This window comes from Drosophila subobscura, chromosome U, assembly GCF_008121235.1.
Source record: "Drosophila subobscura isolate 14011-0131.10 chromosome U, UCBerk_Dsub_1.0, whole genome shotgun sequence".
In the NCBI taxonomy this organism is placed as follows: Eukaryota; Metazoa; Arthropoda; class Insecta; order Diptera; family Drosophilidae; genus Drosophila; species Drosophila subobscura.
In genome coordinates, this window is record NC_048534.1 from 16,404,464 (window position 1) to 16,431,020 (window position 26,557).

The 26,557-nt window shown below is 48.8% G+C and overlaps 3 protein-coding genes across 12 annotated transcripts in view; 1 reads left to right on the top strand and 2 right to left on the bottom strand.

Moving 5' to 3' along the window:
* The first annotated feature begins 255 nt into the window (after positions 1–255).
* On the top strand, positions 256–3,748 carry LOC117902497 (zinc finger protein 180-like). 3 transcript variants are annotated; one of them, XM_034813924.1, is made up of 3 exons: positions 256–413; positions 488–584; positions 2,400–3,748. In XM_034813924.1, exons 1-3 carry the CDS (start codon positions 334–336, stop codon positions 3,384–3,386), a joined length of 1,164 nt encoding a protein of 387 aa, XP_034669815.1. In that variant the 5' UTR covers positions 256–333; the 3' UTR covers positions 3,387–3,748. The 3 variants fall into 3 exon arrangements, with proteins under 3 accessions (XP_034669815.1, XP_034669813.1, XP_034669816.1); XM_034813922.1 differs by having other exon boundaries at positions 263–416; XM_034813925.1 differs by lacking the exons at positions 256–413; positions 488–584 and adding an exon at positions 2,113–2,240 and having other exon boundaries at positions 2,303–3,748.
* A 607-nt stretch (positions 3,749–4,355) lies between these two features.
* LOC117902349 (sodium- and chloride-dependent GABA transporter ine) lies at positions 4,356–11,251 on the bottom strand. 2 transcript variants are annotated; one of them, XM_034813659.1, is made up of 9 exons: positions 10,327–11,251; positions 9,650–9,941; positions 8,191–8,369; positions 7,452–7,586; positions 6,256–6,385; positions 6,107–6,199; positions 5,092–6,043; positions 4,844–5,020; positions 4,356–4,775 (listed from the first exon to the last, which is right to left on the bottom strand). In XM_034813659.1, exons 1-9 carry the CDS (start codon positions 10,967–10,969, stop codon positions 4,488–4,490), a joined length of 2,889 nt encoding a protein of 962 aa, XP_034669550.1. In that variant the 5' UTR covers positions 10,970–11,251; the 3' UTR covers positions 4,356–4,487. The 2 variants fall into 2 exon arrangements, with proteins under 2 accessions (XP_034669550.1, XP_034669551.1); XM_034813660.1 differs by lacking the exons at positions 9,650–9,941; positions 10,327–11,251 and adding an exon at positions 8,958–9,219.
* A 2,728-nt stretch (positions 11,252–13,979) lies between these two features.
* LOC117902348 overlaps positions 13,980–26,557 on the bottom strand; it is a 116,738-nt gene continuing 104,160 nt past the window's right edge. For 6 of the 7 annotated variants that reach the window (XM_034813651.1, XM_034813652.1, XM_034813653.1 and 3 more), the window contains 9 exons: positions 24,570–25,235; positions 23,571–24,500; positions 21,730–23,427; positions 21,251–21,451; positions 20,990–21,184; positions 19,922–20,926; positions 16,628–19,855; positions 16,139–16,564; positions 13,980–16,069 (listed from right to left, as the gene is read on the bottom strand). In XM_034813651.1, the coding sequence (XP_034669542.1) occupies positions 15,828–16,069; positions 16,139–16,564; positions 16,628–19,855; positions 19,922–20,926; positions 20,990–21,184; positions 21,251–21,451; positions 21,730–23,427; positions 23,571–24,500; positions 24,570–25,235 (8,591 nt within the window). In that variant the 3' untranslated portion in view covers positions 13,980–15,827. Of the gene's footprint in view, positions 16,070–16,138; positions 16,565–16,627; positions 19,856–19,921; positions 20,927–20,989; positions 21,185–21,250; positions 21,452–21,729; positions 23,428–23,570; positions 24,501–24,569; positions 25,236–25,843; positions 26,513–26,557 lie in introns of all 7 variants that reach the window. The other variant, XM_034813657.1, reaches the window with a different exon arrangement.

Below are 26,557 nucleotides of genomic sequence, written 5' to 3' on the forward strand. Positions count from 1 at the left end.
CTATTCCTTATTTCTTTGGGTATAAAATATATAATCTAGCATCTAAGATCAAAAAAAATAACCATAGCTGCTAAAATAAAAATCCTGCGGTAGAAAAGGTAAATAAATAATTGTTATTGTTTTATTTATTTTTTTTCGGTATTTAATCCCTTCAGCGAAATTTGATGGTAGCACGACGATGAGTCCGCATTCACCAGGTACTTCAGTTCGATGATAGGGCTGTCGATATTTTCTTGACTATCGATGGTTGTTGATGACGCCTTGCATGGTGTTGCATCGGCTAACATCGCATCTTGCGGATTTTTCATTTTGCGCCTAACAGCCCTATTTCTTATGTTTTGTGTCAAAACAAACCATTCGGACCAAAGAACCATAAATTCTGCATATTTGGAAATTGAGGAAAGCGGCACAAGGTGGTTGGTTGTTTGTTTTATATTCATTGCTTTCCCAAACTTTATTGCACTTCCTATATTCCGTTTACTTGCAGGGCAATGGAAGAAACGTGCAGAGTTTGCAAGGGAACGTCTGAATCATTCACAAACATATTCGACGAGCCACAAAAATGGGACACTTGCATTGCTGACATGATAGATCAGTGCACCGGGTACGAGGTTAGCCGAGGAGATTTACTATCAGAAAATATATGTCCGCCCTGCCTTGAGGAGGCAGTAAGTGCATTCAAACTTAAGACAACCTGTGAGCAGAGCCATACATTGATGGAGGAGTCTAAAGAAGCAGAAATCTTTTATATTGTGGAATACGAGGACTGGGAACCATCAGATTGCAGGAGCGAGCAGTCAAACAATATTGAGACCGACGCAGATGCAAAAGGTGGCCGTCTGTTCAAATGTCCTCTTTGTCCAAGGAGCTTTGCGCAGAGAAGTCTAAAGAAACATATTGAACTACACACGGGTGGACGACCCTATAAATGCTCCAAGTGCTCACAGTCCTTCCACTTTAGTTTCCATCTGAGTGAACACATGCGTATACACTCGGTGGATCCACCCTTTAAATGTACATACTGCTCAAAGTCATATGAACATTCGAATTCTCTTAGAAAACACATAAAAAAGTCTCACGAGTAGAATGATAGTAGAAGTATAAGTAAATGTACTTTCCTATTCAATCTCTGCATGAGTTCATTTTCGTGCGCCAGCTGAAGAACGACTCTTATAAGTGGCTCTACTTCTTTTCCTCCCAAGTTTACTCTAGCTAGTCCATATTTCTTTGGGTATAAAATATATAATCTAGCATCTAAGAACAAAAATAACTATAGATGCTAAAATAAAAAACCTGCGGTATAAAAGGGTAATAAATAAGTATTATTATTTTTTCAGAACAATGCAAGAAAGTATTTAATTCGATAGCAAATCGATAAGTATCGCGTCTAACTCGCATATTGTGCATTTTTCATTTTGCACCTAACAGCTCTATTTCTTATTTTTTGTGTCAAATCAAACTATATCGGACTAAACCATCAATTCTGCATAATTGCCAATTAAGAAAAGCGGCACAAGGTGGTTCGTTGTTTTTTTTATATTCGTCGCATTCGAATCTAATATTGCTCTTCAAATCGTCGAGTACCGTGGTATATAAACCTCGATTCGGTGCCTTGCCCACTTTTATAATTTGTAATCTGCTAGATTAATTAATCTGATAGATGTCAAGCCGGTCAAGAATTTACTTCTCAAGGCCAAACGGCATTTCATGGAGCCATCGGGTTTGCACATCCGAGCTGTAGGGCCTTTGGGTGTTCTGAAAGAGCCCGCTTGAAGTCCTGCCGATTTAAGAGCTTCTGTAGCATCGACACTACATTTCGGTGATAGATCCTAATTCTTAAGCATCGTTTGGCAGCCTTTGATTGTCTGGCCAGCGTTTGAAACGGTTGCAGCATTTTCCCCATTCACCCCCAAGGGCACAGAACATTTTAAACTATATAAAATTAGTAATATGTTTTTTGTTTATTTTTTTTTTTTTTTGTGGTATTTAATCGCTGGCGCGATATTGGATGGTCGCACGACGATGAGTCCGCATTGACCAGGTACTTCAGTTTGTTTTTTGTTTACAGAGTGTAATGCAATTGGGGGAAACATTCGATAACACAACATATGTTTTTATTCGACCAGATTAGTTTGGCGCTTAACAGCCCATTTCGTGCAATGAAATGTTTCTCTAAAAGAAACAAACCACGCAAAGGAATCATTAAAAATTCAAATCAGAAACACTACATTTCGTTGGATGTGGGTTTGATTCTACTCATTTCACATGTAGATTCCATTCATTAATATTCATTTACTTGTAGGACTATGGAGGAAACATGCAGAGTTTGCATGGCAAGGTCCGTCGCATTCACAAACATTTTCGACGAGCCACAAAAACTGGACATTTGCATTGCAGACATGATATCGGAGTGCACAGGATATGCGGTTAGGCGAGGTGATTTACTATCAGAAAAAATATGTCTGCATTGCCTTGAGGATGCAGTGAGTGCATTCAATCTGAAGAAAACCTGCGAACAGAGCCATAAACACTACTTTACCCTGACTGTGGAGGATAATGTAAAAAACGTAGTCTGGGAACTGTCCGAAAGTGAAAATGCGCGATCGAAGTGTTTCGGAACCGCTGCAAAGATCCATATAAATTTTGCCGCTGAATCGCAGCGACAGCAAAGGCCTTTTCTAGGAGTCTCGACGGCTTCGCTCCACCCTCACATGAACGAACGTACTAACTCAGGACACGGACCACACCAGTCCGAACTCAACGAACACACCTGTATTCCCACTGTGGAGATGCCGCATAAGTGTCCTCACTGCTCAAAATCATTTGGTCGATCCGATAGTCTCCGGATTCATGTCCGGTCGCACACGGGTGAACGACCTTACCAATGTCCTCACTGCTACAGATCTTTTAATAAGGAAGAACCTCTACAAATTCACATTTCTACCCATAAGGGTGATCGACCGTTCAAATGCTCTCTCTGCTCCCAGTCGTTTCACCAAAAATCTCATCTCCGAGAACACAGCCGTCTTCACACTGGCGAACGAACTCACACGTGTTCATACTGCCCAAAGTCTTTTAAAAAAAAATCCAAACTTGATAGACACACTCTTACTCACACAGATGAACGACCTTTCCGATGTGCTCAGTGCTCGAAGTCATTTCAAGAAAAATCGAATCTCCGGGTACACATCCGTTCTCACACAGGAGAGCGTCCTTACCAGTGCATCCACTGCTCCAAGAAATTTAGATACAGAAACAATAGCTACCAGAGACACCTACTTAGTCACACAAGCAATGAAAAGTGGGCGATTCCGGGGCTCAAAATCACATCCGTAAGATCGCTGGAAAATGAAACGATTGCTTCTACTGCATCCCGAAATTCTTAAGATTGTTTTTATACCACTTAAAGTACTCAAAGAGTTGGGTTTATATTAAATTTGTGCTCGATGTAGATTTATGTAACGCACAGAAGAAAACGTTACACATATTCTTTATCAGAATCAATAGCCAAGTCGATATGGCCAAAAATCACGTTACTAAGTACCGGGTATAATAGGAGAAACGCTGATTTAAAAGCGTCTCACAACGTTCCTCCTCGTTGAACATAATATTTGTATAATCAATTATTTCTGATATCACAGTTACTGTGACTTTTACATATTTAACGTACTTTTGTGCGTAGAGTCGAAATATTTTTCGAAGTAAGTAACAAAATGTTGTGAAATGTATTAAGTGTGGCCTTTATACAACAGTTTCAAATGTAAATTCCAATAAAATATAATATATAAGGAAATGAATATTTCATTTGTAAGGTCAATATGAGATTTATTTTGACGACAAAAAATATACATATAAACACATTCAGAGCTGGGAATGGCCGATGTGGTCTGAATTCGTATCTAATTTTGCTGAGCAATGAATAAAATTCATTTTAGAAGCAAATCAAATCAAACTAAAAACTAATTAGATGAGTACCCATACTTGAACTTCCGATAGCACAACATATGTTTTCAATCGATTAGATGGGTTTTGCACTTAACAGCCCATTTCGTGCAACAATCTCAAAACAAAACAAGTCACGCAAAAGAATTATTAGAATTTAAACTCCGATTCTTCATGGGCGCCGCTCTGATTATTTATGTAAGAACCCCTCATTCATTTATTTGAATGTTCATTTAATCAATCTATTTGAACTCGCTTCTATACCCTGGGGGACCCATTTAAAATATGAGGAATATTTTAGTGGATATACATACATATATATGTACATACATACATAGATATAAATACATATACATATGTAGATAGCTAGTCCTCGACCGGTCTTCAGAACCACAGGGTAAACATAAACAGAATGATAGTTGTTCAAGACAATGTCGATAATTTAATTAGCTTTAGTTAATCCTGGAAAGTCGCGTAAATGATTCATTAAAAATAATTCGAAATTGCATTCATTTGAACAGGATACTCGTGCCAAGCGTGGTTTTCTATTTTCCATTCTTCTCATCTGTCGCATTTGGTGGTGGCTCTGAGTGAACCTTGGACTGATATTTGTACTCCGAGTGGGAACCGTGGGGGCCCGTGGTCGAGGCCTGCATAGCATTGTATCCGGACTTTTGTCCCAAATGATGCAGGTGGCTGGTTGTGGGCTTGTACACGGTGGCCAGCTCCTGGGCCAGCATATACTGCTCCTGTTCCGGATAGTCGTGTTCGCAGTGATGTTCGCCACAGATCTTGCACTCATAGATATTGGGTCGCAGCGTGTTCCGGATGCGCTATTGAATGGAATATGCACACTTTAAGTGACGGGCGCTAACAGATAAATGAGAATCAAATCACTTACATCCCAAAAGCTGTCCCCGCTGGTCCGCATGAAGTTGATTATCGCATACCCCGGAATGCAGACCAGTGAGAAAGATGCGAACATCCATCCAATGCCATAGGCCCAGTCCGGATACGTGTATCTGCCATTGTGATATGTTGGCTCGCGGTAGTTGATGAGACTCAGCACCCAAATTGCCTACGAAAAGAGACAAGGCATCAAGACATGAGACATTGTTCTGTTATTTCAATGACAAAAGAATGACATACAAAGAGCAGGCATGGTCCCAGCACAAGCCAACAGGATCTGAGATAGAAAGATGGAGCCTTGCCGGTCATCTGTTTAACATTCTTCGACAATCTTCCGGTGCCGTAGAACCAGGCAATGCCAATCATTTGGCAGAAGGCCAGAAACATAATTGTCACGGAGGCGGCATAGTGGTCCATCAGCTGGAAGTAGTAGATGCCGCCCTGTATGATGTTCGGCATACCGAAGAGGCACGATATAACGCAGACAAAGAGCACAACTATTTCGTGGTAGCCCAGGTGCCGTTTAATCCAACGCGGAAAGCCATCCTGTATCGAGGTGACCACCACTTCGACAATGGCAAACTGAGAGTTCAGGCCCAGGCAGAGCAGCATGAAGAAGAACATAACCGCCCACAGCTGGGCGTACGGCATCTTGGCCATGGCCTGTGGATAAACCACAAATATCATGCCCGGCCCATCGCCAATGACGTCCCGCACATTGGTGTTCTGCTCCAGCGCCAAATTGCCCAAAGTGGAGAAGGCGAATATGCCGACCAGCAGGCTGGTTATCATATTCACAGCACTCACTGCGATCGTGTCGCGGAGTATGTTGTTGTTGTACTTGTTGTAGCTGGCAAAGGAGATCATGGATCCGAAGGTAATGCCCAGCGAATTGAAGTTCTGGGAGGCGGCATTGATCCACACATTGGCATTCTTCAGCTCTGACCACTTTGGGCGGAAGAAGTAGCGCAGTCCCTCGGCCGCCCCATCGAGCGTCACGGCCCGTACCATGAGTATGATGATGAGCACAAACGGAAATGTGGCCGTGAAGTAGCGAACCTTGGCCGACGACTTGATTGACTTCCATGTGGCAAAGTACACCATCAGCCAGGCGCAAATAAGACAAGCGAACAGCTCCCAGCGCATCATTCCGGGATATTCCAGTCCACCGCTAATCTGCAGAACCTTATTTCTGCAGAAAGAGTTATAGAAGAATCTTAGTGGAATTGTCAATTGAGACAATGGATTCAATTACTCAAAGAACTCCTCAGAGGGTGTGCGTGATGTGTCCGGTGCGCTGGCATTGAGTTCCTTGCGTTGCGGCACCCAACAGTCCGGTGTATTCCATCTGAAATGTAAATTTGGTTCAATCTGCTATGGCATTGTCCTGCTTGGCTAACCCACCTGTTGTTGCAGTCAATCCAGGGCATCTCCGTCTTAAATGACGTAAAGAAGTAGTAAATGGAATAACCTATGATGACGCTATAGTATGTGGACATGAGAAACGAGACGACCACACTAGCGAGTCCAGCTCCTGCAATTGTTGAGAAATTGAAGAATAAATTATTAGGATACCTTACACAGACTTGGATGGTGGATAAAATAATTAGTTCTAAAGATAATTTCCACTAAAAGTCATCCATTTTCGGCAACACCTTTGTTTGGGTTGTAATGCCGATTGAATGAGCTGCCATTGTGCTGTGCGAAAAAAGAATTCCTTACTCGTACAGCAGCAAATCCGACCGGTTTCATTTGAAACCACATGTCTAGACTGTAAACCCTAGACCAGAGTGGAATTCATATGCATAATTTGCCGTTCGTTGTGTCCGCCACAGCTACAATTGGATGGATTCCCAGCCACTCGCGAATCTTTGTTAAGTAGTTTTACACATTATTAATATTTATTATCTTGTGACTGCCTTTGGGCCTGCGAGTGGGGGTGTCGGCAACCAACGCTGCTGCTTGTTTCAAAATATTGACAATAATTAAGCGTTTTGTAAAGTTGTTTTCCAGATTTATGACTCTACTGACAACCTCAGCCTTGGGCGCAGTCCGAGTGTGTAGGCGTTAGAACCGGCAGCAGGGAACAGGGAGCCGGGAGTCGGGAGCTTGCTTCCGCGACTCACATTTTCACGCCACTGCCACAATGACAACAATGAATCCGGCTAATTGGTTTCCGTCCGTATGCAAGTGGAGCACACCATGGGGTAACTCAAACATTCATGGGCATGCGAGTACACACATCTATTTTTTGTTACTTTAAACGACCTTGGCAATGGATCTGACCAAGGTAGCTACACTTTCCAGCTTGTCATGGTAGGATGGGTAGCCAGCCCTCACACTCGTTTTTCCATTGTTTTCCTGCCAAATTCATTGCGACGGAAGAACATTTGTGAAACTAGAAACTTTTCACAAATGACGCAATGAATTGTATACACTTTACTCTCTTTTATCTTTTCTTTCGAGTTTGCTCTAAAAATAACAAACATTTAAAGTATCTGCGGTCTAGTGATATCTAATCGGAACTATCAAAATGCATCACCCACGAATCTACACATAGCCTAGGTCTTAATTTCTCTTTCGTTTTATTAATAACTTACCTTTGAACAAAGGACACAGTTGACCCAGGGCCCCAATCGGTCCACGGCCAGTGTACTGGCCCACAGACAGCTCCATGAAAAGCAGCGGAATACTGCATATGAACAATATTATGCAATAGGGCACTAGAAAGACACCTGGAAATAGCAAAAATAGATATGGCTCTCAATGTGCGCACAAATGTGACAGCAGCTAAGTAAATAAATTAAATTAATTATAAATATTTGACACCAACAACTGCAAATTGCATAAGGCCACACGTATCTGTACAAATACCTAAATGTTTCTCCCTACTTTTCCATCATTATCAAGAGATCATCTTGTGCTCATTATACACGTAAATGGGGCAGCAGGTCCGAGTCCGAGTCTGGGTCCGAGACAGAATCCGAGTGACGAAAGTAAATGAAGATGGACGCGGGTCTCCAAGTGACTCGCGTGTTCATACGCCATGGACGGTGGGAGGAAGGAAAGACGTTGTCCAGATGATGACAGTGACCGCTATATTTTAAATTTTAATTTATGGCTTTTAAACGCTGGAGCGGAAATGCCGCTTAAAGCGCAAAATTGTCAAATGCTTTTAGAGCAACTAAAAGTTCTTCTTGTCGCACGAAATCAAAGTAACTATTTGCCTTATCACATGAGCGGCGGCGCTCTTGGAGTGAATTCTTTATGAGTTACGAACACAATCCTAATAGATATTGATCCAAATTGGAATTCTATGTGCAAGTTGATCCCACTTACCACCGCCACTTTTGTAGCACATGTAGGGAAAACGCCAAACATTGCCCAGGCCCACCGAATAACCGATGCAGGCCAAGACAAATTGCATCTTGTTGGCCCAGTGCTGCTGGCGCGGCTTCAGCTGCACAGCGTCGTCGGACATATCCATGTAGCTGTCATCGTCATCGATGCCGAGAGGACTGCAAGAGGCGAGAAGAGTTATTGTAAGTTTCGTGGTGTCATAGGTGCAGCCAGGCGCATCCAATTGATGTCAACCCCTCTCTGATTTAACGAGCACCCAAACAGCAGCCGCGATTAGTTGTTGCGTCAAATGGCTTAATTGCAGTAATCACATGCCCCATGCCACAACGGGGGCTGGCCCCGTGAGGTGTCGCTGGCTGATGTCGAGTGGGGAACTGAATGCCGACTGTGTGCCGCGGTGTCTGATGTGGGTGGCGATGCACCTCTTTTCCCCCTTTTTCAACTTTTTATCGACTGTATAAAGTATTCTGGCCACCACAAATCAGACCAGACATTTAATCTGAATCTAAACAGGGTACAAGTATTCATAAGGGATTGCATTGTATTCCATTGTTCAGATCAGCGCTAAAGAGACTTTAAACATGCCACTTATCCATTTAATATTCGTTCATATTTAATCAGCGCTTATTCGCTAACTCCCAAAGCTAACAAGACGTTTATATAGATCAACATCAAACAGTTTTTGGCATAAGATATGGCCTGATTCGATTCGGGCTTTACGTAATGATCGATCGATCGATTCTTACACTTTGGCCACACGCTGGAAGCGGAAGGTGGATTGCTCCGAGTGCTTCGATGACTGGGCATCGTAGTCCTGACGGTAGGGCATTCTACTACGGATTAACTACGGTACGAATATAAGAACTCTCTATATATTCTCGTATATGGGAGTGTAACTTGATGCTTGATGTCCTTAGTTCACGTTATCCATGCGGCCATCACTGTTGGATTTCACACTGCACACGCCAAAGAAGGACACGGATACGGACTACGGATTACAGACTTCGGATTACGGAACTGGGAGAACTGTGCCGTCTGTGGGCTGACACGTTACTGACTGCTGATCCGTGCACTTGGCCGCCAGATTCCAGCCAGCAATCGCTACAATATATTGGAGCACAATGGAGCATGGTAATTGCTCGAATCAATACAAATATCAATCTATCGATCGCGTTAAGGAACACTGCTTAAAAATAGCTGATGCCCGATGGGGAGGCTGCCTTCGACACGTTTCCAGCGCTATCACATGTCCCCCGATCAGAGATGCCACAATGGTGTTAAAATTCTCTGTTTGCTCCATGGGGCTGTGGCAACATTTGCTTTTTATGCTGAGGTGCCAAATGCTGCCCAAATTTGCCACAAATGTTAGTTCATTTTATCGGCTCCGCTTTGTAATGCTAATGGCCATCTGTATGTGTATTTCTGATAGACAACTTACGGCGGTGTCTGCGGATTGACCATGTCGAACAGCTCGTTGGCGGTGGTCGGCACTCGACGTATGACCAACTTCCGTCCATCTGTGGATCCAATGCCAATGGAGGCGAGGGAGCGCACTGACGTCACATCCGAGTAGATCTGATGGGCGGGCAAATCGTGAAATAGATAGGAACTGCCGCTCAGCGATGCTTGCGGTTGCATGTACAGCGGATTGGGTGCATGCAGCCCAGAATTGGCAACCGCAATGCCACCCACAAGATTACCACTGCTGTCATTCAGGGCAGGCATATAACCTAAAGGTAATTCATACAATTTATTAAATTATCATACAAATATGAGAATACATTTTTAATTATTTTTGCATATTTTTAAAGAGGATTTCCTTTGGGGAAATATTTATTTGTATTAATTCCCATACTTAATAATCGTTTCTAAAGCCTTTTTCAAGTACCTGAGATTAAGTAATTGAAAGGGGATTTAAAAAGTCTTTGCCGACAGCTGGCTGTGCCGAAGCGTGGAGCGCTTCGTCACCAGGTTGAGGGCGGTGGGTGAAGAGGCTGTTTTCGCCAGTCCACTCGCTGCCTCGTTGCTGTCCGCTGTCTTTGCCGTTGATTATTAATTATCAAATATAAGTACTTTGTACTTCAAGTATCGGAATTGAGAGTGTCTGAAACGTACCTGAGGCCACAGAGCGCATGCTGCTGCTGTGGCTGCCGATCCTCGAGCGCAAATCCATGCTTAGCGGCGACATGGCCACCGTGTCACCCGCCATGGTCGTGGTGGTGGTGCAGGTCAGGGTCGCTGGCGTGGGTGAGATGACCGCCGGGCTGTGTGTGTAGTTGGGCAGCTGCTGCTCAACAGCGCCGGGCTCTCCCTCGCAATCTTCCAGGGTGAAGGTCACCGTGGAGGTGGATGTTGCTGCCGCTGGCGGTGGCTGAGCCATCAGCTGCGGCTGCTGTATGACCTCCGAGCTGGGTCGCGATTTGATCGACGTCTGTCGTGGCGGCTGCCTGTGTATGGCCGCCGACATGGCAGCCAACGAGGTGGTTGAGCTGGTCTGACGAAATGGCAGTGGTCCCACGGGGCTTCCCGGCGTCGCAGTCGCTCCGGGCGTGGCCGGTATAATGATGTACTTATGGGCGCGCGAGGAGGGTGTGCGTAAGAGACGGGTCTGTTCGTCGCCTCCATCGCCACAACTCTCGGCGCCACTGTCCGACAGCTGGCTGTGCCGAAGCGTGGAGCGCTTCGTCACCAGGTTGAGGGCGGTGGGTGAGGAGGCTGTTTTCGCCAGTCCACTCGCTGCCTCGTTGCTGTCCGCCATGCTGTTGGTGTTTGGTACAGGGATCTGGTCTGGGATCTTCCCCTGCTGGCTGGTTTGTTGCTGCGCAAAATTCTAGTTTCTGTTCTTGCGTTTGGGGCTTTGTTGTGGGGCTATCATAAAACCATGTTGGACTGCTGCGTCTGCTGATGTTTGCACTGGCTTGCTGGTGCTACTGCTTTCGTATCTATCATTTTAATGCTCACAATGCCGTCGGTGCTGTCCAGCTCTAAATCACAGAGAAAACCCTGAATATAACAATCTTGTTATTGTGGTACTCTGTGGTGTGTTGGGATTAAGCGAATTAAAATAAATCAGTAGCAAACCAGAAAATCACATGGAAGAGTTTTGGATTCGCTTTTAAATTTCACTTATGATATGAGATAACTTTCTTGTAGAAAAACTTTTACTCTATTATTACCTAAAAAGCTTCAAAAACACAACACAAAATGCACATTTTTCGTTGATATTTATCATGACATAACGAAACTTTCTTAGGAATTCACTTGGACCCATATATGTGACTGCATTTGTTCACTTGTGCGGAGAATTTGTATGTACTTTTTATATTTATTTATTCTTATTTGTTTATATAAACAAACAAAAGCGAAAAGCTGAAGTTTTGGCCCATTTTTATTTAATTTTATCACCGTCAGAGATAAACCTTCACACGAGCTCTCCAAACAGCACTCACACAGACAGCTACTAGCACTTGACTTGACAGATACAAATTTGTATCTTATCGGTAGACTGCGCCCCACAGGTAAGAGTATCTACACCCCGCCCCCACACTCTTGGCAGCACCTTTTGTGGCAGCATTTCTTTGTCTGCTTTCATTTCTTGATAGCTTAACCATATCGAGATATTCTCTGCTTTCAGATTGTCGAATTCAAATATATTTTGAAAGTTTCCATGGATTCAAATGAACAGACGATGCGCGTCATAAGCATGCGATGATCTTTTTGATCTGTTGATTTGCTCTACTGACTTTTCGGTATTCAAGGGTCACTGGATTCGAAGAGAATGGCAAAGCTATGCGGCAATTAATAATTACGCATCTTACACGACAATACACTGTACTCGGACTCGTCTGTGTCGCATATCAAGTGTATGACACGCTATGGTGTTTCATTGTAATATCAATGAGCTGGACTGGTCTGGTCTGCTGCCCAAGTTGTATGTAAATTTTCTGACAGAGCACGAGGCACGAATATAAAATGTTTGAACTAAGCTTGGAATTTCAAATACTAAGTAGATTCGGTTTAGGTGGGGTTTCATTTGTACATAACTGCGAGGCGTAAGCCTCTTTAGATATCACTTTTGAAAGCATCTGCTGACTTTGTGGATTTATTTTCAGCATTTGTTTGGATCAATCAATCATTTATGTTACGAGTAGAATATAATGACTTTCTTTGTGGGGGATTCTCAGTGCCAAACTCATGAGAAAACCCCAATAGTGAGAAAAGTTTTGCTAAGAGTTGTTTCGTCTAACAATGGGATACAAATTGTCATCCAATACGTAAGGTTTAATTGGAAATCGTAAACTTTTTATGTATATGAATCTTGTGCATCGTAAAGCAAATGTTCTACGAGTATTCACACTGTCGCTTGTTGGTCTATAAAAAAAATTAGCACTTGGACTTGTTAATGAGAGCTTTGCCCATTCGCCAACTATCAATCGATAGGGCCACATAGCTGGCCATTATACAACTTTTGTTTGTCCAGTTGTCCAAACAGAGAGTGAACAAATGTTTTATTGATCGGTTTGTTGGCAACAAAATATTCAGCACAATCAAAAACACAAAACACCGAACCGAAAGATAATCACACACAATAATTATGATAATCAGAATGATTGCAATTGACAATAATAATGGTAATTTCATTCACTTTGTCAACTCAAATAGAATTCAACTTTGTAGGGATTCACTTTTCTGTAGTTTTATTTATTTATTTGGCCCGTTTGTTGCCTAATTTCCATCATAATACTCGTAATAACATAATCAACACACATTATATGGAATTGTATCAATTACCCGACGACGACGACGACAGTCGCCCGGAATCAAGTTGGCGGCGCGATGTACCCGTAATTTATACTCAATCCGAGTGCCAGTGCTATTGCAATTTTACGAGTACTTTGAAGCTACAAAAGATACCAAAAAATTTCGACGAATTTTGCGGGCCCGGCGTATACGCGCTGAATTGTGGATTTCCCTCCAGACAATGGCCCAGTAAACGTGCCACCACGCGCGCTGTCAAATGTCAACTGATCCCATCCACGTTCGCGAATATCGTTTACACTTTACACGGTGGACGCCGTGGCGGCACCACAATCACTACGATCAGCTCTCTCATTTCCATTCTCTCACCAAATGGTGCTCGTTCTCTTCATGTGTGTGTGGGGGTCTCTCCATTATCAAACAAAGATACTACAACCAGAACAACTGCCAGCCAGCTACCCATAATGGGCATAATGAACTGGGACTGGGACTGGGTCTGGCAGTGGATGTGGGGATTGGGGTAAGCGGGTTAAGCTTGTTCTGCGGCTGCCACTCCACTGTCCTCAAATGCTTATGCATATTAATTTTGATTACGGGTAAACGAGCAAACCAGAAGAAGCTACATAACACAAATTTAATCTCAGAGATACAATTTTTGACACAGATTTGATACTCGAGCAATATAAATGCAATGAAACATTTTGTGATTTATATTTATTTATTTATTTATTAGTTTACAATAAGCAATTACAATTAATTTCGTTTCATCTTTTTTGTCGTTTTAAATACAATTCTTTATAATTACAATTGAACTATTGTGTTCTTTTTACAATAAGGGTTTACTTTCTTTTGAATTTACGATATTTGCTGCCAGTGCAAAAAGTTTTGTCCATTTGGAGCTCATATTTGGAAGCTCTATTCGGATAAAAAGTTATATAGTTGTTCAATTGATTCAAGAAAAATAAAAGTGTTTGGTAATTGTGAACATTTTGGGTTATCATTTGAAATAATTTGTGCACTCGCTTAGGTACATCGAAGTGCGCCCATGTGGTTGTGGAATTAAGAAAATAATTTTATGCCTGGCATGGAACGGGTTTAGTTTTGGGATGGGATCAAAGTTTGGAAACCTATACACAATAATGCGCTACCTAAAATACCATAGAGTTTTGCTGCCTGCGTATTATTTACAATGTCTGTCTCTTTGTGTACGTGTGTCTGAGTGCGAGTTTTTATATATTTTTTTTATGGTATTTCACTATAAAGAAGTGCTCTTCTGTCTCTCAACGCTTCACGTTCGGCTTAAAGTAGTGACTATACATTTTGTTTACGTTTAATAATATTAATTTAAAACTTCATTTGAATAATTTAATTATCCAGGCTGTTCATTCCCCCCTTTATTTCCCTATATTCTAAATGAACTCCCAACAAGTACAGTCACGCTCTATGAACAGGCATCGGAAACTAAAATTCGCTGCATGGTTTCCGGCGCGTCGATAGCCGCGGACTCTACTTGACGGAAACTTTAGTAGTTGGAGGTGTTGAAGGGGCGGAAGGGCGCACTGGTTCGTTGTCTTTTAAAGTACTCTATATACTTGGCTCCCTATGTATTAGTAAGTTTAGTGGAAGTATCTCTTTTGCATTAAAAACAATCACAACAATTTAATATTAATTGACTAAGAAACTACAAAAATAATTGGTTAACCGTAGTAGAGGCTAGTGGTACAGTGAGTACAGTGGTAAGTAGTCGTGGGTGGACAGTGTTCAAAATCAAATCCTCCATTAGTCGTCGTCTTTGCAATTAAAATTAAAACAAACCTAGTATTTCCTATGCATTAAATGGACAGTATGTATCGTTTTTGTGCGCTGTTTGACGCCTCAGTGGCAGTTAAAGGTTATTCATCTCCTTCCTAGAACTCTTTCCGTGTGCCTCGAGCTTAGAGTTTGTGTATCTGAGTGCGTGTGTGTGTGTGTTCAACTCTTGAGCTCTTGTACAATCCATCAAAGACAATCGTTGCCATATTGTCAAGTGGTTATAGCTGGCACAAGCGAAAGGTTCGACGATTTCTTACATACTGCTGAAGAGAGAAAGAGTATTCTGTGGTGCATTGTTCGTCTGTGTTGGAAAATCAAGGCAGTTTTCAATTTTAAAAGGCGAGTTGAGTTCACGTTTAAAGTTACAGGAAGTGTGTGTGTGTGTGTTTGTTTCTGTGCTATAATACAAAGTGTCGTTGGTACTACCCACACCCTAAATATTTATAGGAAGTCTTTAGTCATACGTTAAATACGAGCATACTCGTACTTTTATAACAGAATATTAATATTGATAATCGACTAATGAAGAAGTTGTCGTTAGAGGACGAGAATTCGTTTGTAGCTGCACTCTGTGTACCCCCGCTTCTCCTATTTTGGCAGTTCCTGGATTCGATACTACATATTTATGCTGGAAGCTAAATACTCTGCTACACTACGCAAAATTCTCATATTAGTGGGGAAGTGAGAGAGAACACTAAATGTTAATACAAAATAATAAAATTATTCTCTTAAACTACTATAATTATCTGCATGCATTTTGTTTGCATACATTTCTCGCTTTTTACAATTTCATTTTTCATTTTTCATTCGTTTTACGGCTCACAAATATACTTTTGTTTTTCTTTGATTCACTCTTCACATTTTCATTGAAATATCGTTCGATTTTGTTTTCATTTTGCATAACTTTTTGCACGTGCCTTTCAAATATTCACATTAATTTATAATTCTGTGAAAATATTACCCTTTTTCTCTGGTAGTTTTCTTTTTTTCTTAGCGTCTAAGTTGTTATAGCTAGGTGTGTGTGTTTGTTTAATTCAGTGTAGTGTTTAGGAGATGTAGTCCGGCGTTGGCTCGGGCACAGCGTCGGGATTGGCAAAGAGCGGGTTGGGGAACTCTGGTGGATGTGGCAGTGGGGCAATGGTCTTGGGTCGCCTTCTGTAGGCCATTAGCCAGCAGGAGACGGCCACGGCGACGGCCACAAGAGCCAATAGAGCCGTAATGACCAAAGCAATGATGAGTCCCACCATCGATACGCAAATATCCTCCACTCGCTGTGCCGCCGGTTTGACTAGAGGATGGCAAGAGAAAGGTGAAAGGTTAGTGTTTGTAAATGAGAGTGAGGGGTGCTACTACTCACTGTTGGCATCATTCAGGCCTGGACCGCTGCGCTTCTCGAATGTGAGAATGGCATTCGATGAGATGGTGATCTCCTCGCGCAGCTGACCCTCAACTCCCGAGTTGGTGGCAATGGCAGTCGTGTCGGTCGAGTTGTCAGTTATGGAGCGACGACGACGCCCAAAGGCATTGTAGCCACCACAATTGACGGGCTGACAACGGCCGAAGCAGACGCGTATGTTGCACTGGAATCGTATGTTGTCGCTCGAGGGGAATTTGAAGGCATTGAAGCTGGCCAGCAGACTGTTGGTGTCCGGATTGTATTCCCAGTTGCCAAAGATGCTCGTGTCCGTGGCACAGCCGTTCTCATCTGTGACCAGATACTCGTTCTGGACATTGTCCTCCATGGTCTTTGCAATGCAGGATCGAGCAAAGCCACCATAAATAGCTGTGAAGAGAAGCAAAGGATTACGATACTGTTTAGATATGGTTTTGGTTTTAATTGTCTTACTGGCTGGCTCGACATCCACTTGCAGCTTGAGATTGTCGCCGATTTCGGCCGAATTGATCTCCTCGCCCTCGTTGGTGATGATGCGCATCTGGCAGATGGGCGGCGGTCCGGTGTTGGCAATGGTGCCAGCTGTCGTCAGCATAGAGACGTTGAAGCCCAAGGTGACGTTCTTCTCGCCCGTCTGGTAGACGCACTTGATGTTGTATGCCTGGGCCTTGTAGGTGACAAGTTTGGGATGCTTCTGGATGACCAGAACAAAGCTGGCCACATCCTTCACCGCCTGCATGCCACAGGTGCCGAAGTGCACGCGGAAGATTTCGGTGCGTGGCACCGTCTCTCCATTCAGATTGACGACACGTCGGCAGTCCTCATCCTTGCTGTGGCCCTTCACGTACAGGACGCCATTGAAGCCGGGCTCTGTGATGTGAATCTCCACTTGAACGCCGTCGGCCAGGCAGCTGACGACCATGTCGGGTCTGGGGAAGTCGGTGCGGAAGTTGGTGTGGTTGCAATGCAGCTCCGGATTGCCCGTGTAGCCCGTAATGCACTGGCACTGGGCACGATGGTTGACGGCATTGCAGAAGGCATTCACTCCGCACACCTTGGTCAGGCAGGGATCCTCACAGGTCTTGGTATCCAGATTGCAGTATCTATTATCCGCGCACTGGTCGTTGGTGGTGCACTCTGGTGGCTCCTCCGGCTGGCACTCTCCTCTGGGAGTCAGGCGGTAGCCCAGCTCAATGGGACAGGTGCAGCGTCCACGCTCATCGATGACCATGCCGCGCTCTAGAGCGCACACGCAATGGCCGCTCTCGTCGATGCGGAAGCCTTGCTCCACCTGGCAGGGGGTGCAGTACTCGTAAATGTCCAGAGCGGTGCCCGGTGGGCACACACACTGTCCGTCCACGTCGCGCACGAAGCCCTTTTCGATGACGCAGAGCGATCGCTTGTCGCACTGCACCGCCGCATTGCCGGTGTAGCCCTCGAGGCACTCACAGATCATCGTTCGTACTGGAAGGGTGTCGCGCACGCGGCACTCGGCATTGACGCCGCACGGCTGCGTGGCATTGCAGGGATTGACGCACTCTCCACGCAGACACGCCCTCTGGCTGGGGCAGTCGCCGTCGCTGATGCAGATGGGCGCATGGCGTTCTGTCTCGCAGCCATTGCGTCCGGGCACAGTGCCGGCAGGGCAGGCGCATTGTGGTCGGTGCTGGTACACCTTGCAGACTTCTTCGCGGCCACAGATGGCCGTTGTTGCACAGGGATCGTTGCATTTGCCGTTCACACACGCTCTGTCCGTGGGACACTCGTCGTCGGTGCGGCAGCCCAGTGGTGTGCAGCCCAGACGGGCATTGCCACCATGTCCTGGTGCGCACTCGCACACGGCCCGATGGTTGATGGCCAGACACTGAGCATTCGTGCCGCATTGCTCGCCCTGGCAGGCGGGCACGCAGAGTTGGTTGCGGCAGGCATGGGTGCCGGGGCAGTCCGCATTGATGTTGCACTCGATCTTGGCGCACTCGAACTCGGGATTGCCCTCGTAGCCCTGGCGACACGTGCACACTGGCTTGTGGTCCTTGATGCGACACTCGGCGTTCACGCCGCAGTTGCATGGATCGCGGCAGATGCCATTCAGGCAGGACTTGTCGGCGGCACAGTCTGAGTCCGAGACGCAGCCGCCCACCTTGACGATGCCGGTGGTGGGCTTGCAGCTGCCACTTCCGCTGCTGATGTAGCCATCGGGGCAGATGCAGATCATCGTGCGTACTGGGGACGTGGGCGTCACCTGGCACTGGGCCGGGCGTTGGCAAGGCTCCAGCACGAGGCACGGATCCACGCACTGTTCGTTGATGCAGGCCTGTCGCGAGGGGCAGTCCGTGTCCAGCACGCAGACGGGCTGTGGCTGTGGACGGCAGTCCACGTAGGGATTGCCGACGTGGTCGGACGGACAGCGACAGACGGCCAAGTGGTTCTGTGGGCGGCACTCGGCACGCGGGGCACAGGCATTGTGGTAGACGCAGGGATTGACGCATTGTTCGTTCTGACAGGTCTTGTCCGTGGGGCAATCGTTGTTGCTGCTGCAACCGATGATGCGGCAGCGTTCGTATGGGTTGCCGCGGTATCCGCTGAGGCAGCGGCACTGGGCGTGATTCGACTGGACGAAGCACTCGGCATTGGGTCCGCAGGGATCGTTGATGAGGCAGGGATTGATGCAGTCGCCGTTGATGCAGGCCTTGCCCGAATCGCATTCCCCATCCACGCGGCAGCCGATCGATCGGCAGGCGGCATAGGGATTGCCCTCGAAGCCATCCTGGCAGCTGCAAACGGCACGATGTTGGGTCACCTGGCAGATGGCATTGGTGCCACAGTTGCAGGGATTGCGGCACTGGCGATGGATGCACGCCTCCTGGTCGGGACAATCCTGGTCGCTCTCACAGCCCGGTGGACTGGCCAGCACCAGTTGACGGCACTCGCCACTGGCATCCGGCACCTGGGACTCGGGACACTCGCAGACCATCGTCCGCACCGGTACACTGTCGAGGACACTGCACTGAGCGGTGCGGGCGCAGGGAGAGAGTTCGGTACAAGGGTTCTGGCACTTGGCATCGATGCAGGCCAGACCGCTGGGGCAGTCGCCGTCATCGCGGCACACAGGCTCAACGGGTCGGCGTTCGCAGTAGGCATACGGATTGCCCAGAGGCATTTGCTCCGGACAGCGACAGACGGCACGATGTTGCAGCGCCTGGCAGATGGCATTCTGGGCGCAGGGATTCTGCAGGCCACACGGATCCACACATTGGTTGGAAACACAGGCGAGGTTCGAGGCACAGTCATAGTCCGAGTGGCATTCGAGGCGCAGGCAGCGCACGAACGGATCTCCCTCCAGGCCGGCGGGACAGCGACAATTGGCACGATGATTGCGTCCATAGCATTCGGCATTCAAGGCACACGGATCGACCACCAGGCAGGGATTGATGCACTCGCGATTCAAGCACTGCTTGTCGCCACTGCACTCGTCATCCGACTGGCAGCCAATGGCCACGCAACCAAACTGAGCATTGCCAGAGAATCCTGGCTTGCAGTAGCAGATGGGATGATGGTTCTTGACGGTGCACTCGGCATTCGGTCCGCAGTTGCACGGACTGATGCACTGGGCATTGATGCAGGCCTCTGTCACAGGACAATCGCTGCTGGACTTGCAGCCAACAGTTATCACATCGGAAGCTGTACGGAAGGAAAGATCAGACATTAGAATCGATTGGGTGGGAAATGTTAGAGCTGTGTACGTACGTGGCAGACAGCGTTCCTTGGGATTGCCCGTGTAGCCTGGTGGGCAGCGGCAGATGGCCTTTCTTTGCTGCACATGGCAGTAGGCACCAATGCCGCAGGCATCCGCAGCACATGGACTTACGCACAATTCGTTGCGACAGGTTCTGTCTCTGGGGCAGTCGTCGTCACGCGTACAGCCTGGCTCTGGGCTCTTTGGCAGGCCAATCTCCGTGGAGTAGCACTCGATGCGGGGATTGCCTTGATAACCAGCGGGACAGCTGCACTGAGCATAGTGATCCCGCGAGGTGCACTGGGCATTGGAGCCGCACTTCTCCAGACGGCAGGCGTCCACGCAGTTGCCATTCGAACACACCTCGGGATTGGCACACTCGGAGCTGTGCTGGCAGCCACCGCTGGGCGGAGCAATGGGTCGCCTGATGGCCACACAGTTGCCTGAAGTATCGGTGACCGTGTCGCTGGGACACTTGCAGATCATGGTGCGCAGTGGCAGGGTATCGAGCACGGCACAGGTCTGCTGTGGGCTGCACACATGCGGAGTGGCGCAGGGATCGGCACAGCGTTCGTTGATGCACGCCAGCTTCGAGGGACACTCGGCATCCTGGGTGCACTCCGGCGACTGTGGGGTACGTTGCGGCATATCGCACTGGACAAACGGATTGCCCAGGTATCCCGGACGGCACTCGCACTGCGGCTGATGGCGTCGTCCCACACAGATGGCATTCAGAGCACAAGTCTCCTGCTCGCAGACGGGTCGGCAAACGCGGTTAAGGCGATCGCAGGCCTCGTGATCGGCGCAGTCTTCGTTGTACTGACAGTGGCCGGTTATGCAGGCCACGAAGGGACTGCCCTGAGTGCCGGCCGGACAGCTGCAGACAGCTTGGTGATTCTGTGGCAAGCACTCAGCGCCACTGCCGCAGCGCACTTGTCCATGGGTGCAGGGATTCACGCAGTTCTCGTTCAGACAAGCCTTGTCGTAGGGACAATCAGCATTGATTTTGCACTCAGCTGTGGACAAAATAAAGATTTTATAGATTTTTGGGACTTGTCAAGGGTTGTCTTCCCACTTACGTTTGTAGCATTGGACTTGCGGATCACCGCCCCAACCAGCTGGGCAGTAGCATATGGGACGTGAGTTCTGCACACGACATTCGGCATTGCCGGCACAAGGATTGGCCTCGGCGCATGGGTCCTGGCAACGCTTATTGATGCACGCCGTGGTCGGTGTGCATTCCGAGTCGTGTGTGCAGCCAGCTGTGATTTGTGCTGCAAAAGTATGATAAAAACCATAAAGAGAATGCCATTTAGATGGAGACTTTAATGGCGACTTACGTGGCTGATAGCAGTTGGTAAACGGATCTCCTTGGGTGCCTTGTGGGCAGCTGCAGATGGCACGATGCTGCTGGGCCAGGCACTGGGCGGTACGGGCACATGGTGAGCCATCCAGGCAGGGATTGACACAGTTGCCAGCGCGACAGGCTTCCGTATCCTGGCACTGATCGTGCGATGTGCAGCCAAGGTCCTGAGCGGGTTCTAAAGGGAGGAGAAAATGCAGAAGATTACTTTGGGTTCGCTTTTGGGTAGCGGTTTTTGCCAAGTGCAAGAGTTAAGAGTTATAGAGTGCTCGAAATAATATTTGTACAACTGCAAAGGTGGTGCAATTATGCTCTAAGATTGTGTTTATATTCAGGATATGTTTTCAGCACTTTACACACAACTAAAACTCTGCTGCAATGAGATAAAAGCAAACTCGAAAGTAAAGCAAAAGTAATCAATGATCGATCCGAGTGGAACTGGGACCGATGGCTTACCTTTGCGACATCCAATGTCGGCATCACCCACGTAGCCAGGCTCACAGCGGCACGTCATGGTGCGCAGGGGCAGTGTGTCGACCACATCGCAGATGGCATTCGCTCCGCACGGATGGGTCACGGCGCAAGGGTTCTTGCACTCGCCGGAGAAGCAGGCCAGCTTGCTGGGGCACTCGGCATCCATGGTGCAGCCCTCGGGTTGCACGGGCACCAGGTCACAGCGTATGGCGGGATTGCCACTGAAGCCAGCCGGGCAGCGGCACTGGGCACGATGATTGTCCACACGGCACTGGGCACCGATGCCGCAGTTGCAAGGATCTTCGCACCTCTCGTTGCGGCAGGCCAAATGGAACGAGCACTCGTCGTCGCTGCGGCACTCGGGGCGCTCACAGCGCACCAGAGGATTTCCTCGATATCCATCCGGACAGTGGCAACGCGCGCGATGATTGAAGTCTGCGCGACAGGTGGCTCCTGTGCCGCACTGGGTGAAGCCGCAGGGATCCACACACTTCTCGTTGATGCAGGCCTCCGTGGGTGCGCATTCGGTGTCGGAGCGACAGCCGAGTAGGTAGCAATGCTGCAGAGCGTTGCCCGTGAAGCCCTCGTTGCAGACGCACAGCGGACGATGGAGCTGGACATGGCAGCGAGCTTGCTGAGCGCAGAGATTCGACTGCTCGCAGGGATTGCGACACACCTGATTGATGCAGGCCTTGTCGTTGGTGCACTCCGCATCGCTGACACACTCCGGCTTCGGCTGCTCCAGCTGTGGGGGTATTTGCCGCAGGCACTGGGCATAGGGCGAGCCGTAGAAGTCGGGGGGACAGCTGCAGACGGCCTTGTGATTGATGGCACGGCAGATGGCATTCAAGCCGCAAGCCTGCAGGCAGGGATCGCGGCACTTTTGGTTGACACAAGCGCGATCGCGGGAGCAGTCCTCGTTGATCACGCACTCGGGATAGCTGCAGGTGGCAGCGCCATTGTGGACACGGCAGATGCCATTGCTGCGGCACGGTGACGGGTTGCAAGGATCCACTGGCTCCGCTTGGCGAGGTGCCTCGCACTGGACGAACGGATTGCCCACCATGTTGGCGGGGCAACTGCAGACGGGGCTGTGGTTGATGGTCTGGCACACGGCTCCGTAGCCGCACTCGCCCACGCAGGCATCCACGCACTTGGCATTGATGCAGGCCTTATCCTTGGCACAGTCCGAGCTCAGCGTGCACTCCGGGCGACAGCCCTGGGCCAGCGGATTGCCAAAGAATCCTGGCAAGCACTCACACACAGCCTTCTCGCTCTGCACACGACACACGGAATTGGGTCCACATGGCGACGGGTAGCAGGGATCGGAGACTGGCGGTGGGGCCAGCATTCGCGTGCACTGCACAAAGGCATTGCCCGTGTAGCCAGCCGGGCAGGAGCAGATGGGTATGTGGTTGTTCATGTTGCACATGGCCTCCAGGCCGCAAACTCCCGGGCAGGGATCCACGCACTTGTTGCGCACACAGGCCCTGTTCGCGGGACACTCGGAGTTGCCCACGCACTCGGGGCGGCAGCCCTCGTAGGGATTACCAATGTACTCCTGTTGGCTGCACTCGCACACATAGCTCTGGCCGGACACGCGGCAGTTGGCATTGGTGCCGCAGGGCGATGGATAGCAAGGGTTCTTCGGTGTCGTTGGTGGCTCTTGCAATGGTGGTTCTGCAAAGGGTTGGAAATTGTGGAAAAATTATGATTAAATGGAGTCCTACAAGTGGAGTTCCCTGCCTGAATACAATATGCAAACTTGTTTCGGGGTCTAGGGGATTGGTGGGTAATGGGCAGTGGGAGAATCTTATTCTTACTTTGACACAGGCGGAAGGGGTCCCCGGTCATGCCGCTGGGGCACTGACAGTTGGGCGTATGCAGCCGGACCACGCATTGGGCGTTCTGGCCACAGCTGCCGGGACAGGGATCGGTGCAACGTTGATTGATGCACGCCAGGGTATTGGGACACTCGTCGTTGCTGACACACTCGGGTCGGCAGTTCGGGGGCGTGCCCTGGAACTCTGGCAGGCAGCGGCACTGCGCCTGACCCTTCTCATTGCTGCACTGGGAGTTGGGGCCGCAGGGCGATGGGTAGCAGGGATCGCGCACAGCATTGCTTTCGGGTTTGCGCACAATCAGCAGATGACACTGGGAGTAGGCATTGCCGGTGTATCCGGCACTGCACTCGCAGTGGGCTCTGTGCTGCACCGCCTGGCAGACGGCATTGAGGCCACACTTGCCAGGACAGGGATCCACGCACTTCTGGTTGATGCACTCGTGCACCTGGGAGCAGTCGGAGCTGGCGTAGCACTCTGGTCGGCAGTTGGGCGGCTGACCGAAGTAGCCCGCCAGGCAGGAGCAGATGGCCACGTCGTTTCTCTCCAGGCATTGGGCGTTGGCTCCGCACGGTGATGGCTGGCAGGGATTTGGCGGACGCGCTGGGGGTTCATCGCGCAGCGGGGAGCAGGAGACAAAGGCATTGCCCGTCATCCGCTCGGGACAGTGGCACATTGCAATGTGGTTGACGGCGTCGCAGAGGGCATTCGGTGCACAGTTTCCGGGACAGGGATCCACGCACTTTTGCCGCACACACGCCCGGTTCCTCGGGCAGTCCGAGTTCAGGACGCATTCGGGCCGGCAGCCGGTGTACGGATCACCCTGATATTCGGGCAGACACGAGCACTGGCCATCGCGGCACTGGGCATTGGCGCCGCAGGGTGACGGCTGGCAGGGATCGGAGATGGGAGCTGTAAGATAGGTTTGGCCGGGATTAGAAGAGGACACTTGGGGGGCTGTGTTCTGGTGGTCTGGCATACTCGTCGGAGGAGGGGTTGGTGGCACAATCCGGCAGCTGGTGAATGGATCTCCGGTATAGCCACTGGGACATGAGCAGCTCGGTGTATGATTGATCACGTTGCAGAGTGCATCGAAGCCACAGGAGCCGGGACAGGGATCGCGGCACTTCTCGTTGATGCACGCCTGGTTGCTGGGACACTCCGCATTGATGGTGCACTCGGGCCGGCAGTTGGGCGCAGCGCCCACATAATTGGGCAGGCAGCTGCAGCTGGCTCCTCCGTTCACCGCGCGACACTGGGCATAGGGTCCGCAGGGCGAGGGATAGCAGGGATCACGAGGAGTGTCCTCTGACTTTGCTGGATTCGGTGGTGGGGGATTAGGCAGACAGCGGGTCAAGGCATCGCCCGTGAATCCGGGCAGACACGAGCAGAGCGGGCTGTGATTCCTCACATGACACTGGGCATTCAGACCGCAGGCGCTGGGACAGGGATCCTGGCACTTCTGATTGATGCACGCCTTGTCCGCTGGGCACTCGGCACTGATCACACACTCGGGACGGCAGGCGGGCGGCGTGCCTACAAATTCGGGCAGACAGGAGCATATAGCCTGGCCCTGGGACTCGCGACACTGGGCATTGGCACCGCACGGCGATGGCTGGCAAGGATTCACGTATTCCGGTGGCGTGGCTATATAAGGATTTGAGAATATGAGGAGTGTTTAGCATTCGTACAAATCACATGGCCATGGCGAAGCGATTAGCGTTAAGCGATTAAAAAGGCAACCAAAAGCGTATAAAGTATCCGTATAAAAAGCTAGCATATTGTCACAATGTCAGCAAAGGGCAGGGGACAGTCCTTCAAGCAGAACAATTACTAAACAAATTGTCATGCACGGGACATGTTGTTGATTTTGATTACCCCTTGAAAGGGTAACTGAGTAAAGGGATAGCATTTTCGATGAGAGATTCGATGGATTTAGGGGTTTAACGATGATAAGGAAGTGACTGAATAGAGAGAAGACGGAGAAGGCGTAAGACTGAGGCTTGAGCACTGCGTTGTTGTTTAGAGCGAGAGAGTGGAAGTCGCAATAAGATCACGACTATATAGAGGTAGCTTATTCAATGAGAGACTGGGATGGATTTAGGGATTTAACGATGATGCTTAAGATTACAAGGAGTTGAGTACGAGGACAAGGTAGGCATAAGACGGAGCATTGAGTACTGCATTGTTGTTTAGAGCAAGAGGAAGGAGGCGCATTAGGATTAGGGCGGCGATTCTTAGAGTTCGTTTCTTACGTTCATGCTGTAGCCGATGACATGCGAGATAGGGATTGCCAATGTAACCCCCATGGCACTCGCAGACAGGGCTGTGGTTTATGGCCAGACAATGGGCATTGGGGCCGCAGGCACCGGGACAGGGATCGCGACACTTCTCGCCGAGGCACGCTCGGTCGCTACTGCAATCCGAGTTCACTGTGCACTCGGGGCGACAGATCTCATAGGGATTGCCGTAATAATCGGGCAGGCACTGGCACACACTAATGTCATGGTGGGGCCGACAAATGGCATTGATGCCGCAGGGACTGGGCTGGCAGGGCACAGGCTTAGGCACAGCCACATCCCTCACGGGAGGCTCGGGACGTGCACAAATGCTGTAGGCATTGCCCACATAGCCCTCGGGGCAGTAGCAGACGGGACTGTGAGCCACCACACGACAGAGTGCCAGTTGGCCGCAGCTGCCGGGGCAGGGATCGCTGCACTTGTAATTGCGGCACGCCTTGTCGGCGGGGCAGTCAGCGCTGCTCACGCACTCTGGCCGACAGTGGGGTGGTGTGCCCCTGGAGTACTCGGGCAGACACGAGCAGCGGGCAGAGCCGCCTGGCGTGGCCTGACATTCAGAGTGGGGACCACAAGGCGAGGGCAGACATGGGTTTACTTCATCGCGAGGAGGTGGTGGTGGCAAAACTGAAAGAGCAAGACGTGGGATCAGAATGGTGTTTGGGTTTTGGG